This window comes from Cyprinus carpio, chromosome A21, assembly GCF_018340385.1.
Source record: "Cyprinus carpio isolate SPL01 chromosome A21, ASM1834038v1, whole genome shotgun sequence".
Lineage (NCBI taxonomy): Eukaryota > Metazoa > Chordata > Actinopteri > Cypriniformes > Cyprinidae > Cyprinus > Cyprinus carpio.
In genome coordinates, this window is record NC_056592.1 from 15813317 (window position 1) to 15839535 (window position 26219).

General features: G+C 36.7%; 1 protein-coding gene across 2 annotated transcripts; it reads right to left on the bottom strand.

Moving 5' to 3' along the window:
• Positions 1 to 494: 494 nt before the first annotated feature.
• Positions 495 to 18337, bottom strand: mapk9 (mitogen-activated protein kinase 9). 2 transcript variants are annotated; one of them, XM_042711048.1, is made up of 12 exons: positions 18071 to 18337; positions 12275 to 12426; positions 11720 to 11849; positions 10980 to 11038; positions 10416 to 10554; positions 8042 to 8207; positions 7879 to 7950; positions 6043 to 6225; positions 5641 to 5765; positions 5443 to 5506; positions 5090 to 5165; positions 495 to 893 (listed from the first exon to the last, which is right to left on the bottom strand). In XM_042711048.1, exons 2-12 carry the CDS (start codon positions 12388 to 12390, stop codon positions 746 to 748), a joined length of 1278 nt encoding a protein of 425 aa, XP_042566982.1. In that variant the 5' UTR covers positions 12391 to 12426; positions 18071 to 18337; the 3' UTR covers positions 495 to 745. The 2 variants fall into 2 exon arrangements, with proteins under 2 accessions (XP_042566982.1, XP_042566981.1); XM_042711047.1 differs by lacking the exon at positions 495 to 893 and having other exon boundaries at positions 5019 to 5165; positions 12275 to 12428; positions 18070 to 18336.
• Positions 18338 to 26219: the final 7882 nt, after the last annotated feature.

The window sequence follows — 26219 nt, forward strand, 5'->3', positions numbered from 1 at the left end:
AATGGGTGTATGGTGACTATGTACAGAGGCAGGCACTATAATTCTGTTTCTAGGTGTGTTTAGGCATATTACAGTGATCTGTAGTTACATTGTCTGTCTAGTAAGTGTTCTTCTGTTAATATCACACAGCAATACTTGTAACAGGAACTCATTCCAAAATAACTTACCAAATAAAAAATATCCCAACAACTTATATCTGATCAAATTAAATGTAAAAAAAACTAAAACTAACAAAAACAAAAACGCACAGACATAAATAGACATGAATGACAGGGATAAATCCAGATATTACACATGCTGCAGCAATAACGCCACTAGATGAATTAATATTGGTTTATATGAAGTGAAATGTGAATGCATTAAAGCATAAACATATTACCTATTATTTGCCCATTTATAAATGGAGTTATTTTAAAAATCTAAAACTGTGAAGATGCAGTTAAACAAAAGAATGAATAATGAAGATTTTTGATGAAAAGCGACAGAACTAAGTCGCTGTTGGTGTGTAATCTGAGCTTTAGCCACAACAGACTTGTCTAAAAGCTAATATTACACAAATGTCTGATATACAAGAGATGGGACAGAGGGAAAAACAGCCCCTTAAAAGCAAAGTGAAGGATTATGAGTGTAAACTTGAAGCCGAATGAACGTGCACCCCCAGTTTTCTTCAGTCAAGACCATGGCATGGCCCACACAGGTGAGGGAGAGGGATGTGACATAAGCGAGAATACAGGGGAGGTGGAAGTCACTCCTCTAATGGTCCTGTGAGGGTGTCGATGCAGGAGCTGTCGGTGTCTGAGGCCAATGTCTGCTCCGTCGACATGGACGAGATGTCGTTAATAGAGGATGACTGGGAGGCAGTGGTGCTGCTGTTCACCAAACCGAATACGAGGCTTGAGACTGTCCCATAGACTTCCAAGTAAGTAACACTATCAAGGTCCATAAAAGGTATGAAAACGCACCCCTGTGTCAAACGCTAAAATACCACAAACTGTTAAAATCCAAACAAAACAACAAATACACTAAAAAAACATATCCGACTGCATACTGCTCAGATTTGTCATAATGGCGCTACACTGATTTGGAGAGACGCAGAGGAAAGGAATTGTTGAATAAAGTCGTTATTTTTGTTTTCTTCGTGTACAAAAAGAATCACCGACGCCACATAAGACTATTCTGATGAAGCCTTTTATACTTTTCTGGACCTTGACAGAAATACTTACTTGGCAGTCTATGGGACAGTCTCAAGCCTTCCTGTTTTCATCCAACCTTGACAGAAATGCTGCCCCGCGACCTTGGCAGTCTATGGGACAGTCACAAGCACACACCTCCAACCCCTTTTTTTGGAGCCTCCACAATATAACTTGAATACGTTGTGTGTTGTACCAATGTAAAACGAACGAAGCACAAAATTACAATTTGAATTAAAATATATTTTAGAACAACATTTAACAAAGGTTGAAAGTGATAAGTTTAAAATATTCTGGCTGACCCCCCAGCGGTGAAAGGCGATCGTTATTTAATTTCACTTTATGGGGGTGACGTATCCTTGTCAACAAGAAGTTCTTTAGTTAGCTTTAGCATTGCTGTTCTTTGTCAATTCCACCTACCAACACCAAAAAGAATTAACGACACGCACTTCCACCTAAATGTGTAGTTTATGTACCAATACCACAATGATGTTAGGAGATGCACTGCCACCTATCGAAAACAATAAACAAGAGAGTCTCAGATTATTAAAAATACATGACACTAGTGAGTTTTAGTGAGTGGTCCAACACCTGTTAACCGCCAGCATTTTTGATCATTTTCACAAAAGTTTAATGGCCCCTTTCCACCTTCCACCTTGTCCACTTTCCACCATCTCCCACTCTTTCAAACCACAATAAAAACACAACAAAAAGCTTTCCACTGTCTAATTTTCAATATTTGCAACACGAAAATAAACACCATTACCACCAAAACTAAATAGGAAGCACTGCAATATAATATATATATATATATATATATAGTGGGTACGGAAAATATTCAGACCCCCTTAAATTTTTCACTCTTATTTTAGTGAGTGTGTGTGCTATATATAATGTATATTGTGTGTGGTATATATAAAATATTCCATGGAAATATATTTGCAATCACTACACTCCAGTACAGTCTACATAGGTATACATATAGGAGGGCAATATATACATATACATATATATATATACATATACATATACATATATATAAACTCTGAGTACATATAGGAGGGTAAATACATATACTAATATATTTTCATATATCAGTCTACAAGTTTAAATATCACGATACATTTCAAATCTTTATTTCTTTCCAGTTTAAAGGCAGATTTCTTCTCCTGAGTGAAAGCTGTAGAAACCAAACCGTTAACTCTGGGTTTTAAACTACTCTTTATGGTCAGAACAAGACAAAAATTTGTGTTTTAGAATTTTTTACACTTTTCCTTAATAGAAAAATTAATTTCTTATTTTCTGCATGTTGTAATGAGTTTCAATTCATGAATCAGGTGTTGCGACTTTGATGACACGTATATCTTCAGAACAGTTTGCAGTGCAGGCTGCAGTATGGTATTATATATTTTTTATCTCTTAGAAATGGACATTTGACAGTAGCTTATATTAGGATGCAGCTGTAAATTTATGTTCATTATCAAAAACAGTCAAAACATCATTATTCTGACTGTTTTGAGTTGTATTAACATTAACCATTAGTCTTCCATGGTAGCATTCATTTAGATCATGATAACCATAGTTAAAACCACACATACAGTACAGCACCTCAATGTCATGCTAAAAATGTAACTATATGGTTTCTAGGTATTTGTATGAAAAACAGTAGTCTAAATACATTTAGTATAAATGTACAAACGCTATAGCTTAATCACATAAAATACTGTAATTATGTGCAATAACTCCTTTAACACATTTACTATGTCTACATTAATAATATAATAAATTTTTATATGAATATCCCACATTTCTGCCACAATAGCATGGTGCAGTTAGTGTTACTACAGTAAATCCATGGTAAATGATGGCGATTTGTTGATGGAAAAGCCTTCTGACTGCATCGGTGCGCACAGTGTTTATCCTGTTTTTCAGCGTTGTTTCATCCAGCTTTAAAGGGGTCATATGATGCTGCTAAAAAGAATATTATTTTGTGTATTTGGTGTAATGAAATGTTTTTATGCGGTTTAAGGTTAAAAAAAAAAAAAAACACATTATTTTCCACAATGTACATTATTGTTTCTCTTCTATGCCCTGCCTTTCTGAAACGCGTCGATTTTTACAAAGCTCATCATTCTGAAAAAGCGAGGTGTGCTCTGATTGGCCAGCTATCCAGTGCATTGTGATTGGCCGAATGCCTCAAGGGTGTGACGGAAATGTTACACCGCTTAACATACTATGCCGTCTCCCAGGCCAGCAGCACAAGACTCAGTCCACCTGCTCTGCTTGTGCACATCCCATCATCGGTTCTCTTTTAGCAGTTCAGTCAATGTACTGTTAGGAATAACTGAATAACTCAGGATATTGGTTTATTTCGCGTCAGAGGGAGTGTAAGGCACGTTTATAAACTGAATAACTTAAGTAATTTGTGGATTAGTGCGTACTGGAGACGTGAACCGTTTCAAACGATTCAGTTTGATTTGGTGAACTGGTTCGCCTGGTTCCGGTTAAATAGAAAGATTCGTTCACGATACGGACATCACTAGACGAGACAAAAACAAAACACATTACAAACGAGGCATTTGTTGCATCCAGTGGGGACATAATAACTGATTATAATGACTTACACTGTCTTTTTACGCGTTGCTTTGTGTATCACGCTGCGTAAACATAAGACCATGTCTGCATTGTGATCTGAGAAACAACAATGTACTTACAGGCTGCGAGTCAGAAGCACCAGACTGTCCTTGCAAAGTTTGAACTGCCCAGCTTTATAGAAACAGCCATTGTGCCAGATGCATTGTAGGTTACTGGTTCAGGAAACAGTCCTCATCCTCCATAAAATGCGTAGCACACATCTGAATATTTGGGTTGGACTGTTCTGGAACAGTGCTGAAATACAACTTAACCACTGATTTCTAGTCATGTCCTCTTTTGGAAGGCCAAACAAAGTAGTTTCGCTATCACAACGAAACACACAGCGACTCCACAACATGGCGCCGGCGGCAACAAAGAGAATAAAAGTTACGCCTTCTTTCTTTGCGTGAACATTTGGGCGGCGTTATGCAAATCTTCCCACACAGTGACGAAGAGATGTGGGGGCGTGTTTAAACGAGCCATTTTACGTGGGTGTGGTTGACTCTTAGCTTTTATAAAGAATATCTCTTTGGATTTGAGATTTTACTCTTTGCAACTTTACAGATCTTCTTTATGCACCAAGAGCTTGTAACACTCCAAAGACAAAGGAAAAATTGAAATTGCATCATATGACCCCTTTAAACTAGTTTAAACCACAGAGTCAACTGTGGTCTTCACTGAATTCAACCGCTTCACACTGGATCTCACAGCGCTATTTAGTGCTCGTGTGACAGAGATTATCAGCGAGTAAATGCATCTGCTCTTGTAACTTTGAGCCGAGCAGATAAATAGTCCGTGTGGCATGGTTCAAGTGAGTAACACGGTTTCGTTCCGCTTTTGGCACAGAAACATATTTATCAAACTCTTGTTATCGTTTTATCGAGTAAAATTATAGTGTGATAATTAGCGTTATCATTATATCACCCAGCCCTAGCACAGTCTCTATCTCACAAGAGTTTACACTATTCAAATTACTCTTTACAAACAACGTTTTGTCTTAAGGTGTAAAACTTTTTAAATGAGCACCAACCTACTGAATGCACCTTTAACAGCTAATTTTTAAATAAATAAATCAGACTTAGAATTGGACTTTTAATGAAAGTAAAGGTGTTTGTTTAGACTGGCAAAATTTCAAACAATTAATCTGGATCTTTTTTTTTTTCAGCAATTTACAGTCCGAATTTCTGCCAGTTTTCCCGCTAATCACTGTCAACTAGACAGAGACAGACACATACATACACGGTTTTCACAATCTTTCAAATGACTCACCTAAACACTCCTCTTTCGTCACTCCGTTCTTGTTCCTCTCCTCCCAGTCCATTACTTCTTTATAAATCAACTCTGTAATGAGTGAAAACCCCCAAGAAACTATAAACAGAGTTTTGTTTCTTTCCATCATTTTACAAATCACTAACAAACTATTCATCCCTTTGGCAGACATTTAGATCACACAATTTTAGGGTCAAGACTCAAAAACTATTCCATTACTTTGGAATAAATGAGAATGCAAATGATCTTGGATAAATTCATCACAGTAATAATTTCTGCTGTAGGCATTCATTTTCTACAAGCAGCTTATAGCTCAGCAGGAGGTAATGACAGCAAAGGGCGTTTGTACCTTTCCACTGCTCAATGCTGTGTTCCCGCTCCTCCAACTGCTTGTCTGATATCTGCGGAGGAGGCTGAACACATAAAACAATCATTATACATCCTAGTCTCGAGGGAACCTCCTTGGCATTTTAAAAACGTCCCCTGTAAAACAGTTTCAAATAGACTGAACAAGACAAAGAGACATGAAAGGATAGGGTGCACTGACCGCATCAGCCTCGGCTGGGTCGTACCACACACGGATGTAAGGGTGATTGAGGGCCTCCTGCACAGAGATGCGGCTTTCAGGGTCGATTACCAGCATCTTTGACAGCAGGTCTCGTGCCTGACTAGCTACATTAGGAATGATGTAAAATGTCATGTCAAAGCAAGACTTTTATATTGAAAGAGACTGTTATTTTTACTTTCTACAACAGCTTGTAAGACACAGCCAACAAACAGATGAAAAGATAGTATGAATGACAAAGATATCGCTTTCCTCAGCGGACATTCAAACTTATGTTTTATTGTGAATATGAGAATGAGCTGAAGAATGAATGTTGTATCAGATGCAGGTAACTGTTTAAAGTACACCATTAAGAGATGTGGAAGAAACCTTTGAATGTCTTACTTTTGATCTTGTCATGCTCCGTCTCTGAAGGGAAGGCCCAGTCGGGAAAAAGCTCATTAAAGCTGACTCCAGGAAACTGGGGTTTGTTCATCACATAGTTCCTTACAGTCTCCATCAAACGGTTCATAAACTCCAGAGAAGGGGTTCCCAGAACCTCAATCACTTTATTCCACTGGTCAATATCTGAGATGAACTTAGTCAAGGAGATAAAGGTGAAGGGATAAATTCACAAAAAAAAAAAAAAAAAATGTAAAGACAGCTTTCTTTTAATCACTAGGACAGACACTGGGATATACAGGTGCATCGCAATGAATTAGAATGTCGTGGAAAAGTTTCAATTTCAGTAATTCAACTCAAATTGTGAAACTTGTGTATTAAATTCAATGCACACAAACTGAAGTAGTTTAAGTCTTTGGTTCTTTTAATTGTGATGATTTTGGCTCACATTTATCAAAAACCCACCAATTCACTATCTCAACAATTTAGAATATGGTGACATGCCAATCAGCTAATCAACTCAAAACACCTGCAAAGGTTTCCTGAGCCTTCAAAGTTGTCCAGAAGACAATCATTGACACCCTTCACAAGGAGGGTAAGCCACAAACATTCACTGCCAAAGAAGCTGGCTGTTCACAGAGTGCTGTATCCAAGCATGTTAACAGAAAGTTGAGTGGAAGGAAAAAGTGTGGAAGAAAAAGATACACAACCAACTGAGAAAACTGCAGCCTTATGAGGATTGTCAAGCAAAATCGATTCAAGAATTTGAGTGAACTTCACAAGGAATGGACTGAGGCTGGGGTCAAGGCATCAAGTGCCACCACACACAGACGTGTCAAGAAATTTGGCTACAGTTGTTGTATTCCTCTTGTTAATCCACTCCTGAACCACAGACCTGGGCTAAGGATAAGAAGAACTGAACTGTTGCCCAGTGATCCAAAGTCCTCTTTTCAGATGAGAGCAAGTTTTGTATTTCATTTGGAAACCAAGGTCCTAGAGTCTGGAGGAAGGGTGGAGAAGCTCATAGCCCACGTTGCTTGAAGTCCAGTGTCAAGTTTCCACAGTCTGTGATGATTTGGGTTGCAATGTCATCTGCTGATGTTGGTCCATTGTGTTTTTTGAAAACCAAAGTCACTGCACCCGTTTCCCAAGAAATTTTGGAGCACTTCATGCTTCCTTCTGCTGACCAGCTTTTTAAAGATGCTAATTTCATTTTCCAGCAGGATTTGACACCTGCCCACACTGCCAAAAGCATCAAAGGTTGGTTAGTCAAGCAAATGAGAAACAAAGAGACCAAAAATGCAGATGAGCTGAAGGCCACCGTCAAAGAAACCTCCCATACCACCTACCAGAGCCACAAACTGTATGAGTACATTGAGGCAGTAATAAAGCAAAAGGCGCCCCTACCAAGTATTAGGCCATGTACAATAAATGAACATACTTTCTACTAAATATGTTTTTTTTTTTTTTTTTTGGTCTTATGAAGTATTCTAATTTGTTGAGGTTTTGTTAAATGTGAGCCAAAATCATCACAATTAAAAGAACCAAAGACTTAAACTACTTCAGTCTGTGTGCACTGAATTTATTTAATGCACAAGCTTCACAATTTGTGTTGAATTACTGAAATAATTGAACTTTTCCAGGACATTCTAATTTACTGAGATGCACCTGTATATACACACACACAAAAAATACACATATATACACACACATAAGCATACAAAAATATACATACCATGAATGTTTTAATTTGCACTGAGAATGTACATTTATATAAATGCATAGTTTGCACAATGTCACAAGTGAATATGTTGGAAAGGCTAGAGTACAAGAGGATACGATCAGTGCCCTGGAATATGACACTTCCTTTGACCATCTCACCCATGATGCAGCCCACTGACCAGATATCCACTGGCAAAACACAATCAAATATTAATACTACAATTTTATTTGGATCTCTCCACTGACTTCCAAGAGTACTACAGACAAAAAAATGTTTCACCATTCTCCTTATATTTCATGCCCAAGATGACCTCTGGTGCTCTGTAGTATCTGGTTACTACGTAGGGTGTCATCATGAAGTTAGTGCAGGCGGTTCTGGCCAGCCCAAAGTCTAAGATCTTTAGGGTGCAGTCAGTCTTCACCACGATGTTACTGGGCTTCAGATCCTGAGGGGCATAGATGACAGTTTCAAACTGTCATGCTGAAAAACATCTCAGGCGTTGACATATTGTAAGGTAAAATGATTTCGAGAAGACGGTGATGTGTCATGCTGGATTTGGTCTTCACTTATTTAAAGAAAACATTTGGTACAAACCTTAGGATACAAATGATAACAGTAGCTGGCAATATTTTCCAATGCATGTACTAAACAAATTGTTTTCTAGAGATGTTAATTGGTTGGTCTGATTACATATGAACAGCATTTTATAAACAACTACAAGAGGACAATAACACATGCAGACGTTAGATAAAAATAAATAGTTTTGTAATGTTACTATTTTATTAATGCAGATATCACTTAAACTTTATTACATTTAGAAGCATTATTCAAGCAACATCCACATTTTTTTTCCAGTAACCCAAAGCTTCATATTACAACAGAGTCAGTCAACAGTCAAACCCACAGAGTAAGGTTATTATAGTTTTGAAATTTTAATTCAATTTTAATTTCCCATCTATGTTCAGTTAAATTTAGCATTCATTAGCTTCTCAATTGTTTTTCCTTAGGTGTAGTTTTAGTAAGAGTAGAGGAGAGTGAATGTTAACACATTAATCACTGTACAATTGCGACATGGCTCTCTGGAATGTTTGAATCTGATCAATGGAAATGGCAGCATTCTTCTGAAGTCACATATTTTAGCATAATGACCACTGAACTATATAATCAAACTTTTTTTTTTTTTTACACAGTTTCACTAACCAGGGTTCCCACACCTTGATTAACTTCAAATTAAAGGACCTTTCAACGACTTTCCAGGTCCAATACCCTCAAATTCAAGGACTTGATGTGGGGACAGATTTCAAGTGAGAGCAAGGTTACATCGTGTTATCCTGTAAGATACATTGTTACAGTTTTCATGTCTCAAACACAACTATGCAAAAAAAAAATTTTTTTTTGCATTTATTTTTGGCCATGACAGAGATCTGATATTCTATTTGTTGTATTTCTGTTTTGCATAAAACTGAAGAATATTCGGTACATCCTATACTGTATTCTTAAGTGATTATTACTCTTTTGCATGGATTTTATTGTAACCATGTAACCAGAAGTTTTAAAATATACGAATATGCTTTTTCTTACCTCATGGGTTTACATTATCTTAACAAGCAAAGCAATTCAACATTAAATTCATGGTGTGTCTGTAAAACGTTGAGGTACCATCGTAGTAGTTTTGTGCGTGCATGAAAGTCACGTAGGGTGATCATATTTTAGTTTTCCAAAAAGAGGACAGTGGGTGCGGGTGGGGCGGGAGGGTGTTGTATGGTTGGTGGGTGGAGTTATATTAGTGCCCAAAGTAGTGCAATGACCATATCCCAAATGGACATAAAACTCACAGCAACGGGCAATAATGGTCAGAAATTCAGTGGGAGCGGGATTAAGAAAACAGTCCATTGCAGCACTCTAATACAAAAACGCACACAATCATTGGCAACTGTAGAAAGTAAAAGCCGAATCCCCGACATTTTGGGTGATTCAAAAATCCTGGCTGAAAGCATTTTTTTAGGTCCAAAAAGAGAACATGTCAGGGAAAAAGAGCAAACATGGCAATGTACAACACAAAGTACCTCACATGGGAAACACTTAACGTAACACCTAAATGTGCCTAACTAATGTAAATCAAGCAAGCTAGTACGCATAGGCCATGAAGTGTTGGCGAAATAACACATTATCGGACCAGAGGGAATAATATGGATTTTTGCACAAAATAAATTCAAGTACTTTCAAGGTGTGTAACATACACCTGTGTCAATGTATGTTTATTTTCAAAAACTTTCTAGGGCCTTGACATTTTTTTTTTTTTCAGATTCACAAACTTTCAAGGATTTCAAGGACCCGTGGGAACCCTGACTAACTTCTCACAAAATGAAATAATTTCACTCAAATCGATATTTCAACTACATTTACATAGCCACGCTAATAAAAAGGATAATTGAATTTTTAATTTAATTTTATTTCTAAATTTTATAATTTACAGAGCACTAAACACTGAAACAAATAAAGGTTAGTTAACACTTACTTTTATTTTCTATTATTTATTCTAACTATTTATGCTTTGTTTTTACTTAACTGACGTTTTTTTTTTTTTTTTAACTAAATTGAAGTAATTGAGTTGTAGTTACCGATAATAAACTTGCCACAGAGAACATCTCACCCTGTGAATGATTCCAGCTGAGTGTAGATGTCTGATGCCACACAGGATCTGGTAGAGAAGGTAAGACATCCTCTCATGGTCCAAGTCCATGTGGATCACCTGACAAAGGCTAGCGTCCATCAGTTCCATTACCAAGTACCTGAGAGAAAAAACACACATCACAATCTCAATACCTCAAGTAAAAACCAAATAAATTATAACAAATCCTTACATACATAGTACTGACTAGCATATAACAACCCCAGACCCCAAGCTTAATACTTTGAGTCAGCACCACTTCTATAAAACACAGCAACAGAAGTGCTGTTGTCAGGACTTGTAATTAATCTTGATTTAATAACATATAATTTTCAATCCTAAAGCTATAATTATCACATGCAGCAGTAGGAAAGCGTAATTCATCAGTTCCTCTTGAGAGTGCATTGCGGTCTCAGCAAAACTATGAATTTTAATAACAACACCGGGGACCTAAAGGATCAATACACCCTACGGCCATACAAACTCAGCTTACACTAAATGACAAGGTCAGCATAAACGCCAGGAATTTATAAACTAAAAACTTACAAATCCTGAAACTCTTCCAATGACTTCTGGGGTGTGAAGACATTAAGCAAATGGATGATCTGGAAGGGAAAGGATGAGAAAATAAATCTGGACTAATCTACACATAACAATCAGCTTGACAACAAAGTCCAATCTTCTAAACAAGCTATTAATAAAAAAAAAAAAATTAAAATCAAATTAAAATCTATATTTTCTATACAAGCTATTATTAACAGTAATTACCGGTATATTAAATGTAAATTCATACTAAACATTTTCTAACTGTATTATAATACAGTCGGCTGAATATTTATTTAGGTATTTAATAATAATGATTTTACAATACAATAGTAAAATTACAATACGTACATAATTTCACAAATTTCTTGAAATGTTCAAAAAACCTATTTTGGATTCAAAACATCATTTTTAATATTTAAGGGTAATGTTATTCCAAGAATGACATCTGAATTTAGCTCATATGTTCATGTGGTACTTCTGTTCTTATTTTTAACTTCATCTTGTTTTTTCAGCCAAAATGGGCCATTCAGTCAGTGACAGGAAATTGGAGAGAAATGTCAGAGGTAGTTGCTCAGTCCATCACCTCTCTGACATTCTTAACCGGAGAGTGTGACAGAGCTCTGAAATCCCAGCAAAAACAGACTGTAGGTGTGATAGCCCTGACCAAATCAGCTGAGTCAGTGTGATGCAGCCTCAAAGTGTAATTCTGAATTGAAGAGTGCACTGTTAAGGGGACGTACATTCTTGTGATTAACACACTTGAGCAGAACCAGCTCTCTGTAAGCCCTCTTCGCATGGGTCTGGTTCTGAAAGGGCCGGCTCAGCTTCTTCACAGCGACTGGGATGCCAAGTACGGTGTCCAGAGCGGAGCTTGATGGAGCAGAAAAATGGGCACACTGACATCATCACAATTATCATTGTAGTTACCATCATTGGTTCAAGTATGATTCACATCCATATTCATGCATTTATGATGTCTTATTATACCTCAATTCACTTTTAAATGCCCTTTTGTATGTCCTTACGCTATCGGACAACATTACTCCAAACAGTGTTTAGTGTCCATCTCCTACACTTGGGTAAATAATTTAGACACGACGCAGCTAGCCTGACAACTGGAGACAAGCAGCCGTAAACCAGGGATCCAAATCTCTAATGAGACATTCATTCAAATCAAAAAAAAAAATCACATCCGCTCCTCACAACACAAAACAAAACAGGCAATGCCTAATGGGATGATGACATCATTAGCATAGAGGCAGATAAAACTCTGTTATTTCCAGCTGCCCACTCACCAGACAATACCCTGGGCACCGGATCCAATGGCGCAGAGCTGCTGGTACCTTCTGAGCACCGTAAAGGTGGAGTCACCCACCTGCACGCTGTAGAACTGCCCCTCCCCCTCATCCATGGCTCCTCCCACTGAGTGCCTCTAGATGAATCAAACCTGAAAAAGAAAAAGCACAGTACATGAGAGTGATGAAGAGATGATGTGAGATGTAGCAGTGATGATTGCATACTGAGCTCACTCCCCCGTTTGTGGGGGATGACATTGCCGATGACTCATCCAAGGAGAATCAGATATAATGCATAGCCATACTGAATGACACAGGATACCTATAGGATTCCATTAGAGAGTCAAGCCAGTGATCGAGCACAAAGATAAAAGCCATGGTCCACTGACAGCCTATTCTTAATGCATTTAAACAAACTCAAAAACCACAAACGAATGATGTCTATGCTTCACACTTCCCTGAACTGACTGAGCAGAACTTATATCCTTCTCTCGATTTTCTAATTAGCTACAGTTAATTACAGTAAGGGATTTGAACTAACCCCTAGGTGTGTAACAGTACACAAAAATGATGGTTTGGTACAAACCTCGATTCTGAAGTTACAGTTTGGTATGTTTTCGGTACATCACTGAGGAAAAACAACATAAAACTGCTTTAAAAAAAAAAAACAGTGGTTACTTTAAATAATACTTTAAATATAAAAAAGACTTTCAAGTCTGTCAATACTTCTGCAACACACCACTTCATGTGCAGTTTATGGATCTGTTGTAAATGGGGAAAGAGATGAAGTGCTTACAAAATAAATGATATCGCAAAGTGTGTGCTGTTAAGGCAGTGAAACACCAAGCAAACATAAAAAACTAGCACTAAAAAAAAAAAATTAAAATAAAAAATAAACAACAACTGCAAAGACAACTGCCAACGGCCACCTAGAATGTACACTGTGTGCCTGTGTGAGAGGACGTTACTCTTCATACCAGCAGGTGGGAGTAGTCTATATTAAGATTTCAAAAAGGGAAACCAGACTGTGGATATACAAACCACAAACAAAGTAGCTTACCATTTGTCCTCTTCATTGTTTGGATGCTTTTGTCACATTTCTTCTCTTGGACTAGTTCGCTAAGCTAAACAGCCAATCAGAGTGAGACCATTCAATTCAGAGGCCACCCATTCAACAATCTCAACTGGACAAAAAGACACAGATGGGAACACACTGGAAAAACTGCACTGACAGCCTTTAACAAAATTAATTTTCTAAATGATTTGATGCACAAATACTACAATTTTGGCTGATAAATAGTGAATAATAAAATTTTATATTATTTTTTTAAAAAAAAACATTACAAACAAAATGAAAAAAAAAAACATTAAAAACTAAAAAAATAAAGAGAAAAGATGAAATCAATTATTTCAAATGCATACCACAAAGAACCAATTACTTTAACAACCACTACAGCGGCAAATCACTGACAATAAATGGATGCCCCATTTATTTCTGATGTACAACGTGTGCTAAGATTGCACTACTGACAAATGGATTTGAAAAGTTCCCTTTTACGAATCCAGTGAAGACAGCCTCAAGTCATTGTAGTGCTTCAACATGCCTGGTGTTTACAGTATAACAATATTTTCAGGAACTGTATAAATCTAGTTACTTTTACACTATTTCCTCATTATTTCAAGGAGTTCCCTCAATGCACTGATGCAAACATCATCTTACAAACTCACTTTGGGCTTTGAATCTTGTTTTCCTTTCATGTCCTCTCTCTTTCTCTTCAAAAAGCAGAAGCAAAAACTACAACACAGCAAACACTGAGCTTTGTCTTTTTATGCCATCGAATATCAGGAATGCCATGTTACTTTGTAAACAGGCTCTCCTGTGGGATTCATTCTTTCTGATGGACCGATCCTCCCTCTGTTTTTTTGTGCCTTTTTGTACATAGCAAAACGTCAAAGTGATTTGCGACTTCCATTATGAAGCATTCAAGAAGGCAAAGTAACATCCCTTGGTGACTCATCAGTAAACAAAACCAGGCTAAGGTGACAGACCACTTTCACGTCAATAATAGACAAAGCTTGCACTGATATAGTAAAGAAAAGAAAAAACTACAATGAGAATTTAAATTAAAAATCTTAATCTCATAAATCAAACACAACCAAATCCAATCTCATCATGAGTAAACATTATCTGTTTAAAGCGGCCCCAATAATCCAATATTGTAATGGAACAAAGATGCAGCATCATCACAGTGTTTAGCATAAAAACCCAGCACCTGACACAGGAATTAATGACTGAAACATAACAATTTGATGCATGTTTACAGTCAGAAACTACATGTTCCTCATTACCAGACACAACTCCATGTATAACTATAACACTATTAGGGCTGTCACTATATCAGATTTTTCACTACAAATTTACAATGGCCAAAAGAATTCACAATAATGCAATGTTATCTAAAGAAATCTTGAAAAAAAAACAAATAATGCAAATTCTTCTTAATTTGTTTTTTAGCCAGCAAATTGTACCACTTGCATACAAAAGGAACAATTATACTTAACAGCAATCAGATACTGATAAACAAAAAATCCACAAGAGACAAGTATTTTTATTATGGTAAATTTTAATGAAGGAAGACAAGCATGTTTAGTTCATCTGATTTCAAACTGTAGCAAAAAACTGTCTGAATGTTTCCAAAAAAAACTGAAAAGTCTTTCTGATGCAACACTGGTGGCAGGAACACAAACAATGACAGGATTTTTTTTTCTTTAAAATCACATTGTAGCATCAGTCGAGTGCTCCATCCGCATTTTATTCAGTTACAAATGTGCTACTGTTGATGATTTATTACTCTTATGAGTCTTACTTGAGGAATTTCTATGCGAGAGCACCGTCTGCAAGTAAAAATGAAACAAATGTGAGAGTTCAGCACTCTATAATGCTCACATTTATTTTGGGTAAAAATAGGGAAAAAAAATTCCTCTCTTAAAATATTTGAAGTAAACATATGATAATTATTAGCACAATTTTGGACTAAAGGCCCAGAGGGATGTAAAAATAATAAAACGGACAGATATCAGCAGTTAAGAGGTTAATGTAATATTTCAAGGTTAGCAAAATAGCACACACACACACAAGTATTTATTTTAAGATAAATAGGTAATGAGAAAGTTAAAAAGGTTAAGACGGTAAAGCGCTCTTCAATAAATAGTGCTCTTTAAAAGTTAAATATTTGCCATAATCTACTGCTATTTAGTGTTAGACGATAGAAAAATTAATAAAAAAAACTAAAAACAGGAAGAAAGGAGCATCCACTAATAAATATCAACAAATATTGTTAAACAAACAAAAATCACTAAATATCATCTGCCAACCAAAATTTTATCAATATATTGTGAATCCCTACTATTAAAGAGATAGTTCACCCACAATTTTAAATTCTGTCATTAATTCTTAAGACCTTAGTTCATTTTCAGAACACAAATTAACAAACCCCTGATTGAAAACAAGACACATCTCACCCTGTATATACATCAAAACAACTGCCCACGCTCAAGCAACACAAAACAAAACGGGTTCTACGTCAGAACGCCGGCTCCTGCGTCAGCAGCACCACACACAAATCTTCTGCACACACATCCTTAAACAAATCTGCTCCGGCTACTGTATTTGACAGCTCTTGTGATTTTGCATGACAAGAAAAAGCTTGAGCAACATGACGCTATAACACTCTCCCTCTGCAAACACCTCACAGCCGCCCCGGCTCTCAGTGGTACATGAGTCAGCTTGTGCCCAGCCTGAATTACAGTCATGCTGCTAGGCCATGCTGTGCTAAATCACTGTCAAAACGGCCTGGCCTATTTTAGCAAACTGCAGCCGACAAGACCACTAGCCTGAATTCTATCTCTGCCCAAGAGCTGTTTCAGGACCATATTTCCTCATAGAGCAGAAAAGAGTATTTTTCAATGCATCCCAGACCATTACAACTGAACTAAATTCTAACATTCACAGAAAATGGGTGTGGAGAGATGTGATCCAGACAAAATAGGTTGAATGTTGATCAGTATATTAGTAAATGTAACTAATTCTCTATGTTGCAGTTAAATGCATGAACAGTAGGGCAATGCTGCCAGACTCTCTTATAGGATTTCATTGTAAGGTTACAAAATAACAAATGCATATGTCATTAATATTAGATACAATATAAGATGCATATTCTTTTTTTATATGACATGTTGTGTGACTTGCCCTCATCTTCAACAATTAACAGATTGGTAAAAGAAAGGTACAAGAAAATTTGACCCATACTCAGTGCTGCTGACCACAATTTTCATGTATTTTTTTCTGCGCAATTAAATATTGAAACCTTTTTCAAATTTAGCAATTTTTCTTTTCAGCCAGTCATGCTGAAGTTGCAATGTAACAGAAGTTACGGCAGATCTTTTCTTCTTTATTGTGACATCTAAGTGTAACAGATTACTGAAAAATAAAATAAAATGTAGTGCAGGGAATGGTTTGGTTGATTGGATTTTGAGATGTGGGGGGGTTTTCTTAAAAAATAATGTGAGATTGCAAAGTACATGATTGGAGAAGTCCATCTGACATTTTCACGGTAGATTGGGGTATGACATTTTGATTAAAACATTTAAAATTGACAACATGGACAAATCATTTACAATAAAATAACATGCATTTACAAAATAAACAATTCAAAACTTAATTTAATCAATACTTCAAGCAACATCTACACAGTTTATGGTGATATTAAATCAATGTTTAAATCAAAACATTTAAAAATAATAATTTTAAAATCATAACCACATGATAAAAATAAAAAACAGATGAGAACCACAGATTAATAATATTAATAATAATAATACTTGTTTTGTCAGTAGAAACAGATTTTAATGAAAAATTTAGATGAGTATGAGTAGTTATACTCATGACGGTCATTATGAATAAAAAGCATCAGTTAAATGACAACATGCAATTAACTTTCTCACTAAATATAGATCTTAACATAACATTTAACATTTTACAATACATACGCTATAAATGAGTGGGGGGGTAAAACTGCTGACACTCACTTGTAAACTAGTAGAATTCATACAAAACTACCTTTTCCCTATAAAAACATCAAACTTGTAGTGATCAGTTCAAACTTCCTGCAGGGTGAAAAGACCACTTAATGGACGCCATATGAATTGTGGGGTGAAATTATCGTGTTACTGTTGACCTGCAGTGTGTCAACACATCCTGGGATGCATCACAACACTGCTACTGACCTCATTCAGATACAAGCCTTCTTCTTAGATGACATATATTGAATTGTATGCCAATTTATGAACACTAAAATCTAGAGAATGTCAAGTGTAACGTTAGTTTCAATGTGCACTACCACGTTATCAAGTCAGGTTGCACTCGCTCCATGACAGCAGGCTAGTTAGTCCACTAATAGCAGCTAGATATATCTAAGTGAAAGATACACTAGCTAAGGCATAAAACAAAGGTATTTTCTGTTATAAACGATAGTCCCAGGCTCTTTTGCGTGGCTGTGAGTCACACTTATGTCCGCCTGATCCAGCGCAAGGCCAGAACTATGCTGCAGATGTGTCGCGCGTTAACTCCATGTCAAACTCCTGGCAAACTGCAGCTCTACGACAGCACGATCGCACAAAAACGCGCTTTCGAATCGCTCGGTCCTAAAGACACATGGTCACTAACACAAAGTCGCAAACAAAAACAGACAAACGCATGAAGACAATCACTCCATCAAAAACACGCTGCGTGCTTACCTCCTCTTCTTCTTCTCCTCGCCTTGTCCAGTTCACTCCCATATATACATACACACGCAGGCACGCCAGCAAACAGATCCTCTGAACCGCGGAAGTGGCGGCGTTTATCGTTTCCACATTTAACACCGCAGGCCTTAATGACGGTCAAGTCCGATTTCTTTCTCTTTTAAGAGGACTGACAGTGAAATCCAGAGTGTGGCATGACTGCAGGGGCGGAGGGACAGCAATTTTTCGACGTCTCTCTCTCTCTCTCTCTCTCTCTCACACACGCTCGCTCTCGCGCGCTGGGCAGGGATGACGTAATGGCGCACTCCTCAGGTCAAGTTGTAACTTTTGATGCAGCCTTATTAAAAGTTGCAGGAAGGCAAGCGCCTTCAGTCAAATTGAGATTGTGTCGACAAATTAGCTAAATCGCTGTTCATAAACATCCTCCTAACTTGGCCATGCTGCTAATGCACAGTCAGGCTTCAGCTTGTGTTTATAAGATAGTTTTGATGGTAAACAGAGCAGTGTATTTTTTTCCTTAAAATATAAACTTTTTTTTATTATTTGAACGAGTTTTTCTCTTTATTCATTGACAATAATTTAGCTTTGAGCAGGGTCTTTTTCACTGAGTGTTGGAGAACATTTGAGTAAAACATCTCTGTAAAATCAACAAAAGTCTAAGTAGAGCTCTTTCCATTTGAAAAAAAAAAAGAGAATGAAATATTGCTTGGATAACACTGTGTAATAGCTTTCATGGTGCATTCCATTAATACCATACACGTTGTGAGGCTTATTTGTTTCTTAACAATTTCGTAACATAGGGATTTTGCCCAGATATTGCTTAATCTTATGAATTTTGTCCCAATCTTGACGTTCTTGACTGCATCTAGCATTTAAAATAAAACACTTTTTAAAAAATTTTGTAATACTGTAAATAAAACAGATTATTGGGTTTTTTTTTTTTTTTTGCATTTTTTTTTTTTTTTTTTTTTAAGCTTTTCTATTTCAAATGTTCATGTTTAGTTCAGTACTTGTTGTTTCTATTTATCCCTCTATCTCCCTGGTCTTATAGGCTTTACATAAATAAAAATAATAAAAAAAATAATAAATAAATTAATAAATAATTAAACAGACAGCAAGACCGAATTGTTTTCTTTCTTTCTTTCTTTCTTTCTTTCTTTTTCATCTGGGATTGTAGAAAAATGGCAGTGCTCTATAACAGTTATTAGCTGAATCTCTAACACAAAGGACCATTTTAGCATAATGATATGGTTCTTAATAGAACTGTTACTGTGTGTAAAGAACCGTAGGACCATACTTTTACATTTTCATTTAGTCATTTTGCAGATGCTTTTATCCAAAGCGATTTACAATTGTGGAATACATAAAGCGATTCTTCTCAAAGAGGCAAACAGACACAGGAAGTCCTTGTAAAACCAAGTTTTAGGCATTGTTCAAATAAGTACAAGCTAGAAAGTTTTTTTTTTTAATTTATGATGAAGTCAAGTAACGTCAAAGAGATGGGTTTTCAGCTGTCGCTTGAAAAATGACAAGGATTCAGCATTCCGGATAGGGGTGGAAAGATCATTCCACCAGCCAGGAATGGTAAACGAGAATGTTCTGGAAAGTGATTTTGAGCCTCTCTTCGATGGTACCACGAGGCGTCACTCACTAGCGGATCTCAGGCTTCTGGGTAGGGTTGCACCAGCCATTCGTAAGTTCTTACTTAAATTAGAATCCACACTAGAGGCTTAGTAACCACTAGCTAGTTTGTAACTAAATCTATACATTATTTGGTTGCTTTAAACCTTCAAATACGTGAGCAGACCAAATCAAAAAACAAAAAACTTCAAATAATCACATAATATGACGTTAACCCTAACTCATCCAATATAAACCTTCAAATACGTGAGCAGAGCTTATTTAAATGCTATGAATTTTAATTTATCATTCATTCTTAAAAACGATACATTAATAACATTAGTCTATGTAAGCTATTTTTATGTAAATAACATTCAGAAACTGTAATTGAAATAAATAAGGATCAGTAAATACTGAAAGAAAGAAAGAAAGAAAGAAAGAAAGAAAGAAAGAAAGAAAGAACATAAGAAATGCCATTTATTTATTATTTCATCTGACATGAGTGACACAGATCAAAGCGCACAGAGGCCCACTGTAGATGGCGCACTAAAAAATAAACAAAGTACGTTTATTCACATAGGCCGGTTGTTTTCTCTCTTAAAATGTACGTGAGTTTAAATGTCAGCAGCCTAAAGTATTGCAGGTTGTCGGGTAAAAGAAGAGCATATTGATGTAGTTCACTCAGTCTGCTATTTTATTCCAACCATTACTCCAAACCAGATGCTTCTGTAAATATTTAGTTCATACATAGAGTTACACTTCAGCTAAGTGTAATGGTGCAACAGAAAAATATTTAGTAGTCAAAACTTGGCTAAGTTGTAACTTACGTACAGCTGGTCCCTTCCGGCCCCGGGAGGGGATGTAGATTCGTAGTAGTGAGTGGAATAGGCGGGTGCTGAGCCTGAGCCTCTTTTGGGCTCGTTGAAGACCAGTCGTGCCGCTGCATTCTGAATCATTTGTAGAAGTGTGATTGTGCTTGATGGAAGTCCAGGCAAAAGAGCATTGCAGTACTATAGCCTAGAAATGACAAGGGCCTAGACAAGAAGTTGTGCAGCATGCTCCGTTAGAAAGGGCCTGATCTTTCTGATGTTGTGCAATGCAAACCTGCAAGATCAAACAGTCTTTGCAATGTGGTCTTTGAAGGTCAGCTTGTCATCAAAGATTACACCAAGATTTCTGACCGAGGTTGATGCAATTGTATGAAGAACCTAGCTGGATGGTGAAATCATGCTGTAGAGTTGGAGTGGCAGAGAAGATAAGAAGCTCAGTCTTTGCCAGGTTGAGCTGTAGTTGATGTTCTTTCATCCATGCCGAGATGTCCACCAGACAGCCTGAGATCCGTGCAGCTACCGTTGGATCATCTGGTTGAAATAAGTGATAGAGCTGTGTGTCATCAGCATAGAAATGGTAGGAGAAGCCATGTGCCTGTATGATGGGACCCAGTGTTGTAGTGTATGTGGAGAAGAGGAGGGGTCCAAGAACTGATCCCTGAGGAACCCCAGTGATGTGCTTTGGAGACCGCCCCTCCTCAGGCCACCCTGAAAGACCTACCAGTGAGATGGGAGTCAAACCAGGAAGTGGAATCCCTGTGATATCCCTGTGATGTCCATTGAAGACAGTGTCAAAAGCAGCAGATAGGTCCAGCAGAATAAAAACTGATGATTTGAAATCAGCTTTTGAATTCCGCAAGGCTTCCGTAACTGACATAATAGTCTCAGTTGAATGGCCAAATATATATAAATATACTCCTGAAATCTGACTGGTTAGCGTCCAGTTTGTTGTTCTGTGATACCTTGTTGAAAGCAACTCGTTTGAGAGTTTTTGCTATGAATGGAAGGAGAGAGACAGGTCTGTAGCTATCTGTAAGGGAAGTGTTTAATGTAGGTTTTTTGAGCAGTGGGGTTACCCAAGCCTGCTTGAATAAAGTGGGGAGAGTGCCTGTGAGGAGAGATGTGTTGGTGATATGTGTGAGTGCTGGTGAGAGTGTAGGAGAGATTGCTTGGAGAAGGTGTGGAGGGATTGGGTCTAGAGGGCATGTTGTAGAATGGCTGGAGAGGAGAAATTTTTAACTACTGCCTCAGTGAGGGGACAGAAGGAGAAGATGGGTGTTTTAGCAGTGCTTGTGGTTGATTTGAAGTCCTGTGTGTTTGGGGCTGAGAACTGACTACTGATTGTTCTAGTTTTGTCTGTGAAGAATGTGGCAAAATCATCAGCTGTTATAGAAGTAGTGGGAGGTGGTGGAGGGGGACAGAGGAGAGAATTGATTGTCTTGAAGAGATTACGTGTGTCTGAAGCGCTGTTGAGCTTGTTGTGGAAGTATGACGATTTGGCAGTATGGCAGCAGAGAAAGATGTAAGCAAAGACTGATACATACTCAGGTCTGATAGATCTTTTGATTTGTGCCATTTTCCCTCTGCTGCCCTGAGTTTGGTCCTATGCTCACAAAGAACATTGGATAACCAGGGGCTAGAAGGGGCAGGCTGTGCTGGCCTGGAGGAGAGATACTTTTTGATATTTTTGATATTTGAGGAGATATTTTTGATATTTTTGATATTTTTTATGTTTAAAAAATTACTTTTGATGAGGGATTTTGATGTGTGTGTTTTTTTTTCCCTCAGAATATTGTGTATACAGGGTTTCAAAAATTTTAAAACCTATAGCAGTGGTCTCCAACCCTGCTTCTGCAGAGCTACCGTCCTACAGATTTCAGCTCCAACCCCAATCAAACACACCTGAACCAGCTAATCAAGGTGTTCAGGGATACTTGATACTTGATAATTACAGACAGGTGTGTTGGAGCAGGGTTGGAACTGAAGTCTGCAGGACAGTAGCTCCAGGAGCAGGGTTGAAGATCCATGACCTATAGAAAACAAAACACGTCACTCACTCATTAAACGCTCACTACTGGCACCTGCTGGCGTTTTAATTTAGTTAAAATGTATAATTTCCACCATCATTTCTTGTTTGTATATTCCAAAACATTTAAAACGATCTCATAACATTATTCAGTGCAATTGTATAATTGCAGTGTAAAGTTTAAAAATTCAAAAGCGTAGAGATAACAATAATTACATTATTATAATTACATTTATAGATTAAATGTAAGAATTTGAAATGAAAGATGAAGTATTAATGAGATTAGGGGGGAAATGCCCTCTATAAAGGTAAAAAATGCCCTTGGATTAAATCTAAAAAATAAAAATAAAAACATGCAGATTCATATGTCACAGCTGATAGAAAACTGATAAGAATATTTGATGATTTTTTATCATGTTTTTAAATTTTTTTAATTTACTCTGGAAAAAAAATACAATTACATTGAATAATGTTATGAGATTGTTTTAAATATTTTTTGGAATATACAAACAAGAAATTATGGTGGAAATTATACATTTTAACTCAATTAAAACGCCAGCAGGTGCCAGTAGTGAGCGTTTAAGGAGTGAGTCACATGTGTTTTGTTTGCTATAGGTTTTACAATTTTTATGTATATATACTGTATATGGTGTCAAACGATTAATCATATCCAAATTAAAAGTTTTTTTTTTCCAAGGCATTGTTAGATGCAGTGTTTCCTGTCATAGCTATGCAAAGATTTGATTTCAAAAACAGTATCATAGCTATTAAACTATTTCTTGTTATGATTTAACATCTGTATTTTACCTCAGAATGATCTCAAAGTAAGTCTCATTTTATGGTGGCTGATTTAAAATGAAATGATTAGAATCTTAACTCAAGTGATGAAGGATTTTGAAACTCTGAGGGTAATTACAACCCCAAATCCAGAAAAGTTGGGACATTTTGTGAAATGCCATAAAATCAAGAATATGTTATTTGCTCATTCACTTTAACCTTTATTTAATTGACTAAAGTACAAATTAAAAATGTCCAATGTTCTCACTGGCCAACTTAATTTCATTTTGTAAATATAAACACATTTTTATTTTGATGGCTGCAATACACTCAAATTTTTTTTTTAAACTGTCACATCAACTTTCCTTTTAATTACAGTGTTTATTTGTATACAAATTGTTAAAGTTTTGCAAGCACAATTTTTGTCCAGTCTCGATTGATACAAGATTTCAGATGTCTGTGCAGTCTGTGATCCTTGTTGTCTGATTCTCCTTTTCATGACTGGTCATACATTTTTAATAGGAGACAGATCTGGACTGCAGGTTTCTAAGAAACCATGCTGTTGTAGCATATGCAGAATGAGACCTGGCATTGTCTTGATCTAATAACCATGGACTTCCCTTAAAAGACTTCTTCTTGATAGCAGTATATATCTCTGAACAATACCAATATGCCTCCATGCCAATGATACCTTCACACATATTCCAGTCACCTAAGCTGTTTGCTCTGCTGCACCCCCATACCATGATAGATGTTTTGCATCTGTCGCTGATTAAAGTCTGGATGGTCCTTTGGTCTTTGGTACTGAGAACTCGATATCCATTTTTCTCATCTGACTCATCTGACCACAACACACATTTCCACTGTCTTTTTGACTGAGATGATCTCGGGCCTAGAGAACCCAGTGGCATCACTGGATAGAATTGATGTATAGCTTTCTCCTAGAGTAACAGAGATTCAAGTTGCATTTATTGATGAAGCAGCAGACTGTGTTAAGTGCCAGTGCTTTTCCGAAGTACTCCTGAGCCCATGTGGCTATATTTAACACCGCAGCATGACGGCTCACACACATTCAACTGAGGTTTCCTGCCTTGCCCTACACAGACTGAGATTTCTCTGGATTCCCTGAATCTTTTCACAATATTTATGGTAGTTGGTGAAATATGGTAGTTGGTGATTTTGCATTGAGAAATTGAATTTTTGATTTGTTTGACACTTCTTATGAAATGTGGCACAAAGTGATGAGCCATAATCCAGTTTTGCTTGCAATGATGCATCTTTTATACGCAAATATGATACCCTCATCCATTACCAATTCACCTGCTTACTGTGAACTGGACTGTTAAAAGTAATCACTGAATCTACTTAAGAAAAGCTTGTAACTACAACTGATTTTTGCAAATTTGTTGGTTTTACTCAATTAGGCTGTGTTATGTGAAGTTTCAGGTCGATGCGGTAGTTAAACTAAACATCTTAAGTGAACCGAATTTAGGAACATCTAGGCCCGGTTTCATAGACAGGGATTAGCCTAAACCAGGATTAGGCCATAGTTCAATTAGGACATTTAAGTCATTTAAGTTTATAAACATGCCTTAGAAAAAAGCATTACTGGTGTGCATCTTAACACAAAACGAAGGCACTGACATGTTCAGATCAATCAGTGCAAGTTTCTTTCAGATGAAATGGCTCATATTTACATTTTAGTCTAGGACTAGGCTTAAAACATATCAATTAGGATATTCTATAACATTTTCACTTTTATTTTTGCCTGTCTCAACTTTTTTGGAGTGTGTTGCAGCCATCAAAATCTAGCTAAGAATAGTATTAAACTTACAGTTCGTAAGTGTGCAGCCATTCTAGCTAATTTGCTTTATAACAGTTCGTATTAGCTTACCTTAGCTTATTACAATAGTTCAATTTAAATGCCAAGTGTTTCAAAATATATAACTCAAACAGTTTCCTAATATATACCTCATATCACCTTTATATGTATAACATCACAGTTTGTATTTAACATTAGTTAAACACACTCTCACCTAAGCAAGTACTGACCTCAACGGAGAAGCATGGATTTTCCTTTAAAATACTACTATACTACCAAACAAACGAAATTTCACACTCAATCACCAGTGATGACAATAAACACACCACACTGTTGAATTGGATATAATAATCTTCTCTGTATAGAGTGATAAGGGAGATTGGGAAGCTTAACCACCATCCCCATTGATGCAGATTCCCTCCGCTGGTTATAATCCATTTAAATATACTGAGCTCTTCCAGGTGCTCTTGAATCATAATTGAAACCAGGAAGAGAAATGGCCATGTATTTGCATGTGCCTTATGTATAGGCTATCCATGTATCACTCTGGTCAATGAACAAATACAGTACTGTAAGTCTCAGAAGGTTGCAACAGTTTGTTGGACTTGAGAGCTGACTGGAGATTTAATTCCTCGGGAAAGAGAGATACCACCACAACAACTGGGCAGAGTGAAGTTGTTTGACACGTTTTATGTTTCTCATGACATCTAAAGACATTGCAATTAATCTTGCCTCATGTAGAATACGTCCTGTATTTATCTGATCAAAATTACGGTACAAACAGAAATATTGTGATATATTGTTAGAATGTAAAATAACAGTCTTCTATTTTTTTTTTCTGTGATGGCAAAGCTGAATTTTCAGCAGCCATTACTGCATTCTTCAGTGTCACATGATCCTTCAGAAATCATTCTAATATGTTGATTTGGTGCTCAAGATACATTTATTATTAATATCAATGCTGAAAACAGTTGTGCTATTTCATATTTTTAAGGAAATTGATAATTTTGATATTTTTTCATGATTCCTTGTTGAATAGAAACATTCAAAATAACAGCATTTATTTGA

What these genes read in the sequence shown, in the direction of transcription:
- mapk9 (XM_042711048.1), bottom strand. Translation starts at nt 12,390, where the DNA reads ATGGATGAGGGGGAGGGGCAGTTCTACAGCGTGCAGGTGGGTGACTCC. An exon ending in AGTGTGTTAATCACAAGAAT is followed by an intron (nt 11,039 to 11,719) that starts GTACGTCCCCTT and finishes TTTCCCTTCCAG; the next exon opens with ATCATCCATTTGCTTAATGT. An exon ending in ACCCAGCCGAGGCTGATGCG is followed by an intron (nt 5,507 to 5,640) that starts GTCAGTGCACCC and finishes TTATGTGTTCAG; the next exon opens with CCTCCTCCGCAGATATCAGA.